Source organism: Phyllobates terribilis, unplaced genomic scaffold (assembly GCF_046119375.1).
Source record: "Phyllobates terribilis strain yellow unplaced genomic scaffold, ASM4611937v1 Scaffold_4__5_contigs__length_816908805, whole genome shotgun sequence".
NCBI lineage: Eukaryota > Metazoa > Chordata > Amphibia > Anura > Dendrobatidae > Phyllobates > Phyllobates terribilis.
The window spans coordinates 515,209,301-515,226,850 of NW_027362764.1; the positions used below are offsets into that span (position 1 = coordinate 515,209,301).

General features: G+C 45.2%; 1 protein-coding gene across 3 annotated transcripts in view; it reads right to left on the minus strand.

Moving 5' to 3' along the window:
- The window catches only part of DCDC2 (doublecortin domain containing 2), a 172,441-nt gene that overhangs the window by 84,128 nt on the left and 70,763 nt on the right, over positions 1-17,550 (minus strand). For all 3 annotated transcript variants that reach the window (XM_073678850.1, XM_073678848.1, XM_073678849.1), the window contains one exon: positions 4,192-4,369. In XM_073678850.1, coding sequence (XP_073534951.1) covers positions 4,192-4,369 — 178 coding nt within the window. The remainder of the gene's footprint in view (positions 1-4,191; positions 4,370-17,550) is intronic.

Sequence of the window (17,550 nt, forward strand, 5' to 3'; positions counted from 1 at the left end):
AATTTATTCGATATCACTTGCGTTTATTTGTGAAAAAAAAATCGGAAAATTTTGAAAATTTTGCAATTTTCAAACTTTGAATTTTCATGCCCTTAAATCAGAGAGATATGTCACACAAAATAGTTAATAAACAACATTTCCCACATGTCTACTTTACATCAGCACAATTTTGGAACCAAAATTTTTTTTGTTAGGGAGCTATAAGGGTTAAAAGTTGACCAGCGATTTCTCATTTTTCCAACAAAATTTACAAAAACGTTTTTTTAGGGACCACATCATATTTGAAGTCACTTTGAGGGTTCTTTATGACAGAAAATACCCAAAAGTGACACCATTCTAAAAACTGCACCCCTCAAGGTGCTCAAAACCACATTCAAGAACTTTATTAACCCTTCAGGTGCTTCACAGGAATTTTTGGAATGTGGAAGAAAACAATGAACATTTAACTTTTTTTCACAAAAATGTTACTTTAGACCCATTTTTTTTATTTTCACAGGAAAAAATGGACCCCAAAATTTTTTGTGCAATTTCTCTTGAGCGCGCTGATACCCCCATATGTGAGGGAAAACCACTGTTTGGGCGCACTGCAGGGTTCGGAAGGGAAGGAGCGCCATTAGACTTTTTGAATGTAAAATTTGTCTGAATAATTAGCGGACGCCATGTTGCGTTTGGAGAGCTCCTGATGTTCCTAAACAGTGGAAACCCCCCATAAGTGACACCATTTTGGAAACTAGACCCCTTAGGGAACTTATCTAGATGTGTGGTGAGCACCTTGAACCCCAAGGTGCTTCACAGAAGTTTATAATATTGAGCTGTAAAACTAAAATTTTCAAATTTTTCCCACAAAAACGTTTTTCATCCCTTAATTTTGCATTATCATAAGGTTAATAGGAAAAATTGCACCATGAAATTTGTTGTGCAATTTCTCCTGAACAAGCTGATACCCCATATGTGGAGGCAAACCACTGTTTGGGCGCACAGCAGGGTTTGGAAGGGAAGGAGCGCCATTTGACTTTTTGAATGTAAAATTTGTTTGAATAATTAGCGGATGCCATGTTGCATTTGGAGAGCCCCTGATGTGCCTAAACAGTGGAAACCCCCCACAAGTGACACCATTTTGGAAACTAGACCCCTTAGGGAACTTATCTAGATGTGTGGTGAGCACCTTGCACCCCCAGCCGCTTCAAAGAAGTTTATAATATTGAGCCGTAAAAATAAAATTTTCACATTTTTCACACAAAAATTGTTTTTCATTCCCTAATTTTCCATTATCATAAGGGTAACAGGATAAATTGCACCATGAAATTTATTGTGCAATTTCTCCTGAGTACACCGATACCCCATATGTGGGGGAAAACCACTGCTTTGGTGTACGGCAGGGTTCGGAAGAGAAAGGAGCGCTATGTTGGCTGGGATAGGTTGCAGACACCATGTCACATCTGAAGAGTCGCTGACATGCCGAAACAGCAGAAACCCCCACAAGTGACCCCATTTTGTAAACTACACCTCTCAAGGAATTCATCTAGGGAAGTAGTGAGTATTTTTAAATTTTTAAATTTATACCATTGGGCAGTGAAAAAAGCATAATTATATTTTTACCACAAAAAAATGTTTTACCCTTAGATTTTACATTTTCACACAGGGCAATGGGTAAAAATGGTGCCGAAATGTGTCACACAATTTCTTCTAAAAGTGGCAATGCCCCATATGTGGCTGTATCGTACTGCTCAGCCATACGGCGAGATCTGGGGGGGACGGAGTGCTATTTGACAATTGGAGAACAAATTATTGTAGAATAGGCATTTGGATTTGGGAGCACAAAATTTTCTGAATTTCTTTTGGGGGGCAAGGGCCATTTCGCTTTTCCAGAGCCTTTCTGCTACCAGTAACTTGGAAGTCCCTTATATTTTTAACAGATGACGGACCTGAGTGGGGACTAGCTTTTTTTGAGGACTGAGTTGAAGCTTTTATTGGGAACATTTTACGTAACATTTATCCGGCGCTCTAGGCTGAGCACTTACATCGGGGTTTCCATCTAAATTTCCAAGTGATGTAATTCAGATGAAACCCCTGTGGGATCCATTCACTGTAATGAGGCAGCAGAGTTACTCCGTCTGGCCTCTATTTAGCGGTGTCCTTTTTTTCAGAAGTGCACAAAACTGTGGCCAACCGCACTTTTATGCACGCCTAAAACAAATGACACCGTGGGATCCCAGGCCAGGCGGCATCCACAGTGGCCTATATCTGCCTCATTACAGGGAATCTTCCGTCATGGGTTCCGGCTGAATCACGTATTTCAGAGATTTACACGGAAACTCTGGGGTAAGTGCTCAGCGCAGAGCGCAGGATAAATGTAAGGCTCTGCGCCTTACTGCGATCTTTGGGAGACATAATAAACTAATCAGTAGCAGGTGAAGAATTGGTTTTATTTATTTTTTACGCCGTTCCTAGTGTGATATAACTGATTAGATTACTTTATTCTTCGGGTCGGTGCGATTACAGAGATACCAGATTTATATCGGGTTTTTATGACTGACAGCTGTCACACACTAAAAGACGCTTTGTTTTGCAAAATCTAGTTTTTGCATCGCCATATTTTGAGAGCTATAATTTTTCCAGATTTTGGCCGACAGAGTCATGTGACGGCTTGTTTTTTGCGGGACGAGTTGACATTTTTATTAGTACCATTTTTGGGTACGTGACATTTTTTGATCGCTTTCTATTCCGTTTTTTGGGAGGTAAAATTAACAAAAACCAACAATTCAGGAATTGTTTTTTGAGGGTTTTTTTATGCCGTTCTGCATATGGTAAAAGTGATCAGGCAGCGTTATTCTTCGGGTCAGTACGTTTACAGCGATACTACACTTACAGTATATTTTTTATGTTTTGGCGCTTTAACACAATAAAATATTTTTTTTTGCATTGCTTTATTCTGAGAGGTATAACTTTTTTTATTTTTCGGCTGATGGAGCTGTATGGTGGCTTGTTTTTTGCGGAACAAGATGACGTTTTCAGCGGTACCATTTTTATTTCCATTTTGCTTTTTGATCGCATTTTTTTCCACTTTTTGTTTGGTGATATGAGGAAAAATCAGTTTTTTGCTCCGTTTTTTTATTTATTTTTATTACGGTGTGCACAGAAGGAGTTAATAAGTGTGACAGTTTTATAGCTCGGGTTGTTTCGGATGCGGTGATACCAAATAGGTGTACTTTTTTTATTTTTGCCTAAATATACGTTTTTATCAGTTTAATATTTTATTTATTTATGTTTATTTATTTTGTAATTTTTTTTAACAGTTTAAAAACATTTTTTTTACATTTTTACTTAGTCCCTGTATGGTACATTAATTTTTATTTTTCTGATCACTGATCTCATGTAATGTAATAGACATGTATTACATTACATGAGATCTTCCCTGACTGTTTCGCAGTCAGTCTCCTGCCTGGCTTCAGTTGCAGGCTGAGCCAGGCAGGACACCATATATGGCAGATCTGGAGGCGGTCATGTGACCTCCAGCTGCCATAGCAACGTCAGGTCCTGGAAGGTATAAGGGGGCCGTCGGAGAGGTAAGTGGACGACCCCCTCTCCTCCTGCTGTCTTCTATATGCCGCGATCACTATAGATAGCGGCATATAGAAGACAGCAAAGGGTTAACATCACTGGGACCTGATCCAATCAGGTCCCGATGATGTTCCCTGTCAGAGCTATCGCTCAGCACCGCTCCCGCAGCGCTTGCAAGACCCTGGGGGTCCTGAGCGCTGCGGGACCACCCACCGTTTTTAAACGTCCGCGCTGCACAGAGCCCAGGCAGCGCGGACGTTTATCTACAGTGGGCGGTCGGGAAGCGGCTAACAATGCTCATTCACGATTATCTTGTAGTGTAAATGCCCCTTTACGAGAAAATTCTGGCTCTGTTTCTTTTGTTAAAACCTCTATTCATTATAATGAATCATAGATCATAGGCACGCCAACACGATGTCTTTCTTCTCTTTAGACCGCTGTCGTAGTTCTTCTACACAAACAGTACACACTACATGTGGAACCCACGACTTCTCCTGATCATCTAGTTTTACACCAAAGTCCGCATAAAACACTTTAAGAATTAATAATGCACCAATATTAAGATATATTCAAAATATGAAAACTATTACACAGTAGGGGAATAAACATCCCATGGCCATCAGTACTTACCATTTTCTTGGTAGACAACATTATTGTTCATCTCTTTCTTCTGTTTCACACGGACGGGTTTGTTTAGTATTTGAGGTTCTGGATTTCTCTTTCCTTTGGTCTTTGGTGGTTGAGGAGATATGAGATTATCCACGGTATCGGCAGAACCTCCAGTAGACTTAGTGTGGCGCTCATGTCTCTGCCAACAAAAATCACAAGGTTACTCTATGAAAACAGTAAGAGGCCAAAATAATGTCACTAAAAAGGCTTTTCCAACCAGCCTTAGTCTTCTCTGATCACCATTAATCAGATCATTATGATTTGTTTTGGCTTGAATTTAAAGGACAACTATGGTGGGAGATATAAAGGTGGCGGCAGTAGTTTCTCTCAACTTCCCAAGAAATATAACTATGGATGAACAGAATCTTTTAATTACCTGTCAAAAAGAATGATTTTATATTTACAAGTGACTTTTTGATGTTGGGGTAGGCAAGAAAATTACGGTGAGAAGGACTAGAGGGAACTAAACGCCATAAGGTGTATGTATCATAGAGGCAGCCCATGCTGTGGCCCCTGGAAAGCAGCGTCAACAATGGGTGGCTGCACAGATCATTATAGGTGGTTATATCCTACATATGGATCTCATTCTTCAGAGGCACTTTGACAAAAGTGTGAATAATGAACCCAAAGATCACTGAAATGAGACGGCAATAAAATAGTCACCAAGTCCTAAATGGTTACGGGAATAGTGGTGTGAACCAGTACCTGACGGGAGGTGGTAGCGGAACATGAAGATATGCCCTTTTGTTTCAAGGAGGTTTTGATGTGATGTAATGGGGAAATTCTTGGACTAGGTTACACAACGGCTATATTTTTATTACCTGATAGGTATACATCACTGACATGTAAAACACATACGGTGACTTTCCTACTTTACTACATTCATGTGGTATAATTAGACAGACCTAATCTAAACACCTGACCTGGTTTTATCCATACACAATGGATATATCTTGTTCAGCCAACAGCTATCTCTCCCGATTCCATCATACACAGGAGCGTTTTTCTTGGCCGAGCTCTTCTGTATTCTCTATGAGAGAGTCACTGCCAGACTCCTCTGGCAGCATCTTATCTCCCCGAGAATAAAAGGATAGGCCTTTAGAGATGCGACATGCCGGATCCTTCTCTTCCCCGACATAATCTGTTGGGAGAAGAGTCTGGAGGCCCCAGATACATTAGACTGTTGGTTGTTCCGGTCGATATTGGTGGATTCAGCCGACATTAGTATAATGTTTTGGGGGCCTTTTCACATTGAATACAAATCTAACCAGACCTGCAATCACCTAACAAATTAAAAAAATTCTCCGTTATCTGGTACAATTATTTTTCTGCATGTATAAAACTCATAGTTATCACCATCATATGGTGCCATTGTGCTAATAGTAACGAGATACTGTATGGGAATAAACAATCAATCATATTAGCAATTGTTCCGTCTCCATCATTGTTTTGTTGGCCTGTCTAAACAGTCCAGTAAATGAGTGCTGATCAATTTTTTTTTTAAAGGGAATCTATCACCAGGTTTTTGCTAACTAATCTGAGAGAAGCATAATGTAGGGGCAGAGACCCTGATTCCAGGGGTGTCTCACTTACTAGGCTTGCTGAAGTTTTGATCAAATCAATGTTTTATCAGCAATAGAGGACTAGTAAACCTGCTGCCATGTAGTCCTCCATATTCATGATGTCTATATAACCCCACCCACACTACCAATTGACAGTTTTCTTCCTATGCACAGTGTACACAGAAAGCTACCAATCAGTGGTGTGGGGAAGTTATACAGAGAACTGATAGATCTGCAGCAGATAAAACTGTGATTTTTATCAAAATAACAGCAAGTAGCCCAGTAACTGCTACATCACGGCAATCAAGGTCTCTGTACACTATGCTGCTCTCAGATGGAGAAGCACATACCTGGTTACAGATTCCCTTTAACAGCACACATTGGCTTTTCTAAATGGACCAATAGTGTGAGCAAATGACCATTTACAAAAAAAAAAAAAAAATGTACCTACTCATTGGCTATCCTATCTGAAACTGAAAGATGAGACTTTCACCAATCAGAGTACCTAACTGGTATGTTACTTTAAAGTACTTGTTCTGGAAAAGGATTTTGGCAAGCTGCCCTACATGGAGTTGCACTTCCTTTATAATTCCACTTTTTCTAGGCAGATTCCCTTTAAGTTACATGACTAATCTATCGTTCAACTAGAACATCTCTGGATCAAGCATAAAATGACTCTCGAATGAAATATTATAATCTATTTTCGAACTTGACTTAGAGACTTATTTCGATTTAAAATGAAACACTGGAACGTTATGCCTTTTTTCCTTGGGATTTAACTCCTAATATATCCATCATGGATCCAGTAAGGGTCTGTGGAGCAGTCTCAGGAACTGAACTGAGCTCCACATAAGGCAGATGCTGACTATATTAGATAGTAGTGATGATCGAGCATGCTCTGTTAACCCTTTCGGCGAGCATGCTCGCTGAGTATCTTCAGCATGCTCGGTGATATGTTTTAGTCACTCCGTGCGCATGATTTGCGACTGTTTCACAGCTTTAATACATGTGAGGAATGCCTAAGAAATAGGCATTCCTCACATGTATTAAAGCTGTCAAACAGTCGCAAATCATGCGCACAGAGTGACTAAAACATATCACCGAGCATGCTGAAGATACTCGGCGAGCACCCGAGCATGCTCGTCGAAAGGGTTAACAGAACATGCTTGCTCATCACTAGTAGCTAGCTATGAAAACTAATGTTAACCCTTTAAGTGCCATTCAATCTCTGACAGCCACATTTAAGCCATGCAATTCAACATGGGAATTGGTTCTGATCACACACTTCAAGCCCCCGCGACGTGATCACGGATTGCCGATGGCTTGCCATGGCAGATGAGGGCCTGTTGAAGGTGTTGTTCCTGTGCATACGAGACCATGTTTTTTAATATATCCTGTAGCATTGCAGTATACAAAACAATCAAATGATCACTGTTTCAAGTCCCCTCCGAGACTAAAAAAAGTATAAAGAAATAAACAGCAAAAAAAACAAACATAAGAATTAAAAATGTGTGGGTCTTAGAAAATGGCAACACAAGCCAATTTTTTAAAAATTTTTTTTTACAAAGTTCGGAATTTTTTTAAACCGCTAAAACAGAATAAGAACTATACATGCTTTGAATTGCCGTAATCAAACGTATTTGAAGAATCATATCACCAGGTCATTTTTAAAACAATGGTAGCATTGTGATTTTTTTGCCATTTCACCTCCCTTGGAATTTTTTTCCCCATTTTTTCTGTACACTATATTCAATTTACCACAATGTCTTTCCGAATTAAACCTCTCTCTGGAACAAATAAGCCCTCATTTTGCCATGTGGATGGAAAAATAAAAAAGTTATGACTCTTTGAAAAGAGCTGGAAAAAAAATAAAAATGCAAAAAAAAAAATTAAATTGGCAGTATCCTGATTTCATATTAGATTGTAAATGATATAGGAAAGCTTTTCCTATTTGTGATGTTATTTTTTAATCAAATGGGAATTTACATAGAAAATACAGACATAAGATATAGTGTGGCTCACTGCGCAAATTCACATTGTTTGGTTTTTAAAAAAAATATTTGAATCGTTTTATGCATAGTTTCATTGTCCACAAGAGTGATAATAATATTGAACTCATCTGAAAAGCTGATGGATAGATAGATAGATAGATATAGTGTTGGGATAATGAAGGGCTTATTTAAAGACTTGTTTACTGTACGCCCTGTGGTTGTTAAACACATTTAGTCCCCAGTGACAAATCTTTAATTCCTAAGTGACACTTTTCTAAGGCCCAGAAAGGTCTACAGGGAGCCTGTGCCTGCAGTTGTGGTGTAAGTTTCCTTAGTAGCAGAACACATCTCATCTCTTGCCTACAACTACCTGCCTAATTATCGCCCATTATCTGCTGGATAAAACAAGTCCCTGGGCTACAGCAGTTCCTTTGGTAACCACATAAATAAATACATTCCAGAAGAGCACCTCAGCTGAAACAGTGCTTGGGATCAAGTACGCTTTAAAATAAATGTCCTAGGAGTAACAGTACAATTAATATAACATTTATCGTAAATCCAGCACACTGGGTGATCGTTCATGGTAAATCTACAATGAAAGGAAGCAGAATGTATTTTCCTTATAGTGACACGTGATAGCTATTGTTCAGGTCTTCCTTTTAGCTGTAAAGAAATATTACTGTTGGTTTAGTTACAATATGTCACATAATAAAAATACTGTTTACATAAAATCAAGGTCATTGTCCTCAATACACTGCACGCTTCATAGTTACAACCTTAGTAATGTGATCACCCGGACATTTAACAATAGCCTGCAAAATAAGGAATAGCGCAATTTCCGTAAGTTATTTTAAAGTTAAAGGGGTCGTCCACTGCTAGGACAACCCCTTCTTGATCTAAAATTTGAGGCCCCGATAAAATAAAAAAGCTTATACTCGCCTCCCGTGGCTTAGCCATTCCAGCAGTGTCGGCACTCGCGGTTCCGGGGCTCCTCTCGTGCGGTTGTTGTGACATGTGAGCCCTGCGCCCAATCAGCGCTGGCGTCACTGGCGCTGCCATCGTACGGTTAAGTAATTAACAGGAGGTGAGAGCAGCCGCCACTTCCTGTTAATTAAACGTACAAAGGCGGGGTCAGTGACGCCAGCGCTGATTGGGCGCAGGGCTCACATGTCACAACAACAGCATGACAGTCCCGCGACCGAGAGCGCCGACACCGTTGAAATGGTGCCGGCACGGGAGGTGAGGATAAGCTTTTTTATTTTATCGGGGCCAAGCGAGGGGTATGAGAAGGGGTTGTCCAAGTAGTGGACAACTTCTTTAATAGTTAATTTATTTTAATTAGGCAATCAATAGCAACTTCATTCTGATATGGCACTTGCATGGAGATGAGACAAACTTTTAATGGGAATTAAAATAATAAATAAGGGATTTTTCCAAGATATAACCTTGATGTCACATGTCCAGGACATGTCATCAGCGTTTGAGTACTGACTACTAGGACCTTCCCTGAACCCAGGAAAGAAATTCAGTGTGTATGTATTCAGCAGGTAAGAGGTTCTGTAATATGGTGTCAGACTGCGCATCATATTTATTAAAACCTGCGCCACTTTTGTCCATATGAGTCAAGTAAAAGTTGGTGAGGCTTCAGAATCTAGTTAGAAAAGTGGTGGAAAAGGTACAAATTGGCATTTTTTACTTTGAGGCAGTTTCATTAACAGGTCTGACTAATCCTTTACAAACTACACCATTGACCCAATGCATCAGCATTAAAGGGGTTATCAGTAAAATCCAGTTATCTCCTTTCCAAGTGATAGGAGATAGACCACACCGATCCACAAGCTGACTACTGGGGTCTGTACAGATCAGCAGAAAGGGGAACTTTTACCCCCATTAGAATGGAGCATAAAGACACTTGTACATGCAACCAGTGCTCCATTTCATATCGGACTGCATAGCACTGCATATCAGACTGCCCCATAGAGAAGGAAGGATGCAGGGACAACCTGCCACACCATTTCAAAATGATAATAAAAGCTTCGCATCAGGCATAAAAGTTCCCCAACCTATCAATTGCTGCAGGTCCCAGAGATGGGACACCCTCCGCTCAGCAAGTTATCATCTATCCTGGGGTTAGGAGATAAATGGTTTTCACCACACAACCCCTTTAACAGAGCTCCAAATATAGAGAACTGTTATAGAAATATACTAAAAAAAGAATGTAAATTTATCAGACAATGAGTCCTCAAGTTTTACTATGAGGTCCTATGATCTGTATACACCTGTGGCTGGTTATCTAGGACATCTTAGAGATATAGCCTCCTGTCATGATGGCCGACTTGGGAAAGAAGGACAACGGAACCTTGTGGCCCTCCAACATGTTTATTTTCAGAAATACACAAATTACCTATAAAATAAAGGTACTGGAGCAACTTTCCATTGTTTAATCCCTCTGTTATCCTTCTTGTAAGTACATGAATAAATCACCAACATGGTAGTACCAGTTCTCCTTGTCAAAAAGGCAAGTCCCCTTATATTCTGACTGGGCAGCAGTAAGGGTGAACAGGAACATGTTATAAAATTGCACTTTTCAATTTATTCATATCTGTCCAAAATAATAGAGACAGAAGAACAGCAGAGATAAAGATCTAGGAAAAAGGGGCTTTAAGATTGGCATATTATAGGGGAAATAAATTATTTACAAAAACAGATATCAGGGGAACAATGGGTTTACCTACGGTGGTCATTTTTATAGAGTTTGAATGATTAATTATATTGATTGAACTAGAGTAGCTGTATGTGGTGGCCTTGTTATCTCATTTTTTTCTTTTTTCATCAATGAGTTCAAGCGCTTTACATTTACGCTCCGTGATATCGCCCGGGGATCCTAGGTCAGGTGACCCAAATTGCCAGATGACACAGACGCTTTGGCCACAAATGGTTGACTAGTGGAAGCCGGCGTGCAATGTTACCTTTGTGACTAGAATCCTTGTTGTGATGACGCTTGAAAACTCATGGCGTTTGTCAAGGCTTGTCCTTCAAGACACTAGCGCATGTGCACTGACCTTGAACCTTTCTACTTTGTCATGGGGACTAGGATTGGACTTTTGAGATTATACACACGCGGTCAAAATTGTTGGTACCTCTCGTTTAATGAAAGAAAAACCCACAATGGTCACAGAAATAACTTGAAACTGACAAAAGTAATAATACATTAAAAATCTATGAAAATTAACAAATGAAAGTCAGACATTGTTTTTCAACCCTGCTTCCACAGAATTTATAAAAAAAAATTAAACTCATGAAATAGACCTGGACAGAAATGATGATACTCTTACCTTAATATTTTGTTGAACAACCTTTTGAGGCAATCACTGCAATCAAACGATTCCTGTAACTGTCAATGTGTAGCATCGGCGTCTCTGCCTCCTGCTAGGCAGAGACGCCGTCCCTCTCACCTTCCTGTTCAGCGCACGGCGTCCTCCAGCGCTCCTTCCCTCGCTGCTGCCGGCGCGCGCTCCTTTCTGGGCACTGTACTTAGGGCGCGCGCGCGCTCCCCCTCTCTTAAAGGGACAGCGCGCCGTCCTACGGAGTCCCCGGCCAATGGAGGTGCCCGAGCAAAGTTGTTGCAAAGCATACTCACCTCTGCTTCAGCCCTCAGGTCCCGTTGCCAGCCTGACTACCAGTCCTGTCTGCCTGCTTGTCTTCTCTTCAGCCCGACAGTCTGTCTCCTGCATCCGCCAGTCTGTCTATGGGCAAGTCCACCTGCGAACCAGGAAGCACCTGCCAGTTACCTGCCTGCTACCTGCCGTACCTGCTAGTCTGCTCACCTGGGAGCGCTCACCTGCTACCCGCCTGCTAGCCTACCTGGAGGATCCGCTGTCATTTGCCGTGACCACCTGCCTGCCAGCCAAGAGACTCTTACCCGCTCAGCCGTCACTTGCCGTGACCACCTGCCTGCCTGCCAAGAGACTCTTACCCGCTCAGCCGTCACTTGCCTTGACCACCTGCCTGCCAGCCAAGAGACTCTTACCTGCTCTTCCGTCACTTCCTGTGACCACCCGCCTGCTCATCCAGTGACTGCTACCTACCTGTTGTGTCCACCCGCTACTCCGGACAGTCCCAGCTATCTGACCCGTGGGAGCCACCCGCTCTATTACAAGGTCGTCCCAGAATAACACCTGCCCCTCAGGGTCCCTCCTTGTTCCTAGGCACAGAGGTTCCACCACCCGGCCCCGTTACAGTTTGCTCGGGCCATGGAATCCGGTGGCGCCCAAGCTCCCTCGCTCTCTGACCTATACTATGAAGTCTCCCGTCAGAGATCCCAACAGGAGACCATCCTGAACCATCTGCGGAATGTCAATTCCCGCCTGGACACACTGACTACTCCATTGGCATCCGCCGCGAGTCGCAGCGCCGATGCCCACCTATACCATGGCATCTAGCCCCAACCCCCGGCTCTCTGCACCGCCTCGTTTTGGTGGAGACCCCGCTTTGGCTCAAGGTTTCATAAACCAGTGCAACCTGCACTTTGAACTCTTGGCACATCATTTTACCTCCGACCAGGCCAAAGTGGCATTCATCATGTCCCATCTCACTGGGGAAGCACTGGCTTGGCTAAATCCCCTGTGGGAGAGAGGGGATCCCCTGGTATCCAACTTGTCAGCTTTCCTCACAGCTTTCCGGAAAGTCTTCGATGAACCAGGACGAAAAAACTCATCGGTCTCCTCTCTGCTACGTCTCCGCCAAGGGAGTCTCACCGTAGGCCAATATGCCATAAGGTTCCGTACCCTCGCTTCTGAGCTTGCCTGGGCTAACGAGGCCCTGCTGTCCGTCTTCTGGGAGGGTCTTTCCGGTCGGAATAAAGATGAACTTGCCGGTCGGGACATCCCTACCACCCTGGACGACCTGGTGTCACTGGCTACCCGGATTGACATCCGTTTCCAGGAACGTACCAAGGAAACCACCCGTGAGAGAAGGTTTCCCCACCTTGCTCCTAACTTCCAGAGATCTGTCCCGCCCAGCCACTCCCCGGGCGCACTCACCCGAGCCCATGCAGGTTGACCAGACCAAGTTGGTCAAATCCCGCCAGGAGTCACGCCGGGCCGAGGGGAGCTGTTTCTATTGTGGCAGCAAGGAGCACCCGATCCGTTCCTGCCCGGAGAGGCCGGGAAACGCCGGTGTCTAGGATCGCTCGGAGAGGTCGTCCTAGACAAAAGTAAGTCCTCTCCCTCCCTGACTTTGTCTGTCTCTTTCTCCTGGGGAGAGGGTCGGCACTTTGAAATCGCCCACCTGGACTCTGGAGCTGCTGGGAACCTCATCTCCTAGTCCTTGGTAGAGAGATACCGTATTCCCACCAAGCCTCTCACTGAACCTTTGTCAGTTGCCTTTGTGGATGGAAGACTCCTTCCAATGCCCATCCTGCTCATCACTGAACCCTTAACTCTGCAGGTGGGAATGCTGCACTCAGAGAAGATCTCCTTCCATGTGCTATCCGGACTCTCTCACTCCCTGTTGCTAGGTCTACCTTGGCTCCAGACACATGAAGCCGTATTGAACTGGCGATCCGGTGAAGTACTCCGGTGGGGTCCAGACTGCCATAAGACTTGCCTGGTTCCGGACCGCCCAGCTCGCCCTCCGCCTACTCCAGCTAATCTACCCAGTCTCCCAGCTCCATACTGGCCCTATGCGGACATCTTCGGTAAAAAGGAAGCAGAGACGTTGCTACCCCATAGGCCATATGACTGCCCGATCGACCTGGTACCTGGCGCCACTCCTCCCCGTGGGCGTATCTACCCGTTGTCTGCGGCCGAAACCCGGGCCATGTCTGAATACATTGAAGAAAATCTGGCTAGGGGATTTATCCGAAAATCTACCTCCTCGCCAGCAGCCGGATTCTTCTTTGTCAAAAAGAAAGACGGCTCGCTATGTCCCTGTATTGTCTACAGAGGACTCAATGAAATCACTGTAAAAAACAAATACCCCCTGCCGCTCATCTCCGAGTTGTTTGACCGTCTCAAGGGCACCAGGATCTTCTCCAAGCTGGATCTAAGAGGAGCATATAACCTGGTCCGTATCCGTCAAGGAGACGAGTGGAAGACAGCATTCAATACCCGGGACGGTCACTATGAGTACCTTGTGATGCCCTTCGGTCTCTGTAATGCTCCCGCTGTCTTTCAAGAACTGGTCAACGACATCTTCCGTGACCTCCTGTACTCCTGCGTAGTGGTATACCTGGACGATATCTTGGTCTTCTCTCCGGATCTCCCCACACACCAGAGGGATGTTCGTCAGGTCCTACTTAGGCTTCGGCAGAACCACCTCTATGCCAAATACGAGAAGTGCCTCTTCAACCAGACCTCCCTTCCATTCTTGGGCTATGTTATCTCCCAGACAGGTCTGCAAATGGATCCCGAGAAGCTCTCTACTGTCCTAAAATGGCCCCGTCCAGAGGGATTGAAGGCAATACAGCAATTCCTGGGCTTCGCCAATTACTATCGTCTTTTCATCCCACACTTCTCGTCCCGGACTGCTCCCATATCTGCGCTTACCCGTAAGGGGGCAAATCCCAAGGTATGGTCGCCTGAAGCTGAGGAGGCCTTCCTTTCCTTAAAGAGAGTCTTCGCCTCTGCCCCCGTCCTGCACCGTCCGGACAGCAATAAACAATTCTACCTGGAGGCTGATGCCTCCTCCTCCGGAGCCGGAGCGGTACTCACCCAAAAATCTTCTACCGGGAGAATGGTAACCTGCGGCTTCTTCTCCAAAATCTTCTCCTCGTCTGAGCGCAACTACTCCATAGGAGACCGTGAATTGCTAGCCGTCAAATTGGCACTGGGGGAATGGCGCTATCTGCTTGAAGGGGCTCTTTACCCGGTGATCATCTACATGGATCACAAAAACCTGGCATATCTCCAAAATGCCCAGAGACTTAATCCTCGCCAGGCCCAGTGTTCGTTGTTTTTTGCCCGCTTCGACTTCATACTTCATTTCCGCCCGGCGGACAAGAACGTCAAAGCTGATGCCTTGTCCCGGTCCTTCCTGTCCTCCGATCAAGAGGAGGAGCCTACGCACATCATTGACCCCTCCAAGGTGATGAATGTGGTCCCCTTGGATCTGACTCGTCTTCCACCCGGTAAGACGTTTGTAGCAGTACCAGATCGGGAGAGGGTTCTTCGCTGGGGACATTCTTCTAAACTAGCTGGCCAAAAGAAGACCTTCCAGCTCATTACCCAGCATTACTGGTGGCCTACCCTGCGTAAGGACGTTGTAGACTTTGTCGCGGCCTGTTCATCCTGTGCCCGTAACAAAGTTCCCAGACATCTACCAGCTGGCCATCTCCTACCCCTTCCCGTACCTGCTGCTCCATGGCAGCACATTGCTATGGACTTTATCACCGATCTTCCTGTTTCTGCCAGTTGTACAGTCATTTGGGTGGTCGCTGACCGCTTTTCTAAAATGGCCCACTTCATTCCCCTGCCTGGTTTCCCATCTGCACCCGAGCTGGCTAAAGACTTTATCCGCCACATCTTCCGTCTCCATGGCCTACCCCTCCACATCGTGTCGGATCGTGGGGTCCAGTTCACCTCACGCTTCTGGAGAGCCACATGTAAGCTGCTAGACGTCACCCTGGATTTCTCCTCCACTTACCACCCACAGTCCAATGGTCAAGTGGAGCGGATCAATCAGATCCTGACCAGCTACCCCCGGCACTTCGTTAATGCCCACCATTCGGATTGGGTGGATCTCCTGCCATGGGCAGAGTTCTCTTATAATAACCATGAGAGTGAATCCTCTTCCAAGTCCCCGTTCTTTATAGTCGGTGGCCAACATCCCCGGATTCCAGTTCCTGTCTCCGCTCCTGTGGACAACCCTGCCGCGGATTCTCTTGTCAGCGAATTTTCTACTATTTGGGAGAGCACCATGTCCGCTCTTCTTCTGTCCTCCGAGCGGATGAAGATATATGCTGATAAGAGACATCTGGATCCGCCTCAATTCCATCCAGGAGACAAGGTTTGGCACTCTTGCAAACATGTGCAGCTCAAAGTACCCTCCTACAAGTTGGGTCCTCGATTCATCGGACCCTTCGAAGTCCTCAGGCAAATTAACCCTGTGGCCTACAAATTAAAACGCCCGGCCACCCTACGCATTCCCAACTCCTTCCACGTATCCCTCCTCAAACAAGTTGTCCTTAACACTTTTTCCGACAATCCAGGTACTCCTCCTACTCCGGTTTCTGCTGAGGACGTCTTTGAAGTGGAGAGTATCCAGGCCACCAAGAGGGTAAGAGGGAGAACCTTTTTTCTGGTGGATTGGAAGGGGTTTGGTCCTGAGGAAAGAACTTGGGAACCCAGGGAGAACATCAACGCTCCGCTTCTCCTTGAGAAATTTCTCTCTGGCCTAAAAAAGGAAGGGCCTAAAGGGGAAGGGGGGGGTACTGTAGCATCGGCGTCTCTGCCTCCTGCTAGGCAGAGACGCCGTCCCTCTCACCTTCCTGTTCAGCGCATGGCGTCCTCCAGCGCTCCTTCCCTCGCTTGCTGCCGGCGCGCGCTCCTTCCCGGGCACTGTACTTAGGGCGTGCGCTCCCCCTCTCTTAAAGGGACCGCGCGCGCTGTCCTAAGGAGTCCCCGGCCAATGGCCGGAGGACTTCCCATATATAAGGCACCTCCTCCAAAATGGAGGTGCCCGAGCAAAGTTGTTGCAAAGCATACTCACCTCTGCTTCAGCCCTCAGGTCCCGTCGCCAGCCTGACTACCAGTCCTGTCTGCCTGCTTGTCTTCTCTTCAGCCCGACAGTCTGTCTCCTGCATCCGCCAGTCTGTCTATGGGCAAGTCCACCTGCGAACCAGGAAGCACCTGCCAGTTACCTGCCTGCTACCTGCCGTACCTGCTAGCCTGCTCACCTGGGAGCGCTCACCTGCTACCCGCCTGCTAGCCTACCTGGAGGCTCCGCCGTCACTTGCCGTGACCACCTGCCTGCCAGCCAAGAGACTCTTACCCGCTCAGCCGTCACTTGCCGTGACCACCTGCCTGCCTGCCAAGAGACTCTTACCCGCTCAGCCGTCACTTGCCGTGACCACCTGCCTGCCAGCCAAGAGACTCTTACCTGCTCTTCCGTCACTTCCCGTGACCACCCGCCTGCTCACCCAGTGACTGCTACCTACCTGTTGTGTCCACCCGCTACTCCGGACAGTCCCAGATATCTGACCCGTGGGAGCCACCCGCTCTATTACAAGGTACCCGAATAACACCTGCCCCTCGGGGTCCCTCCTTGTTCCTAGGCACAGAGGTTCCACCACCCGGCCCCGTCACAAAATGAGACTTCTGCACCTCTCGACAGGTACCGTTAGGTCCATATATATTTGGACAGAGACAACATTTTTCTAATTTTGGTTCTAGACATTACCACAATGAATTTTAAACAAAACAATTCAGATGCAGTTGAAGTTCAGACTTTCAGCTTTCATTTGAGGGTATCCACATTAAAATTGGATGAAGGGTTTAGGAGTTTCAGCTCCTTAACATGTGCCACCCTGTTTTTAAAGGGACCAGAAGTAATTGGACAGATTAAATAATTGTAAATAAAATGTTCATTTCTAGTACACTTGGTTAAAAACACTTTGTTGGCAATGACTGCCTGAAGTCTTGAACTCATGGACATCACCAGACGTTGTGTTTCCTCCTTTTTGATGCTCTGCCAGGCCTTCACTGCGGTGGTTTTCAGTTGCTGTTTGTTTGTGGGCCTTTCTGTCTGAAGTTTAGTCTTTAACAAGT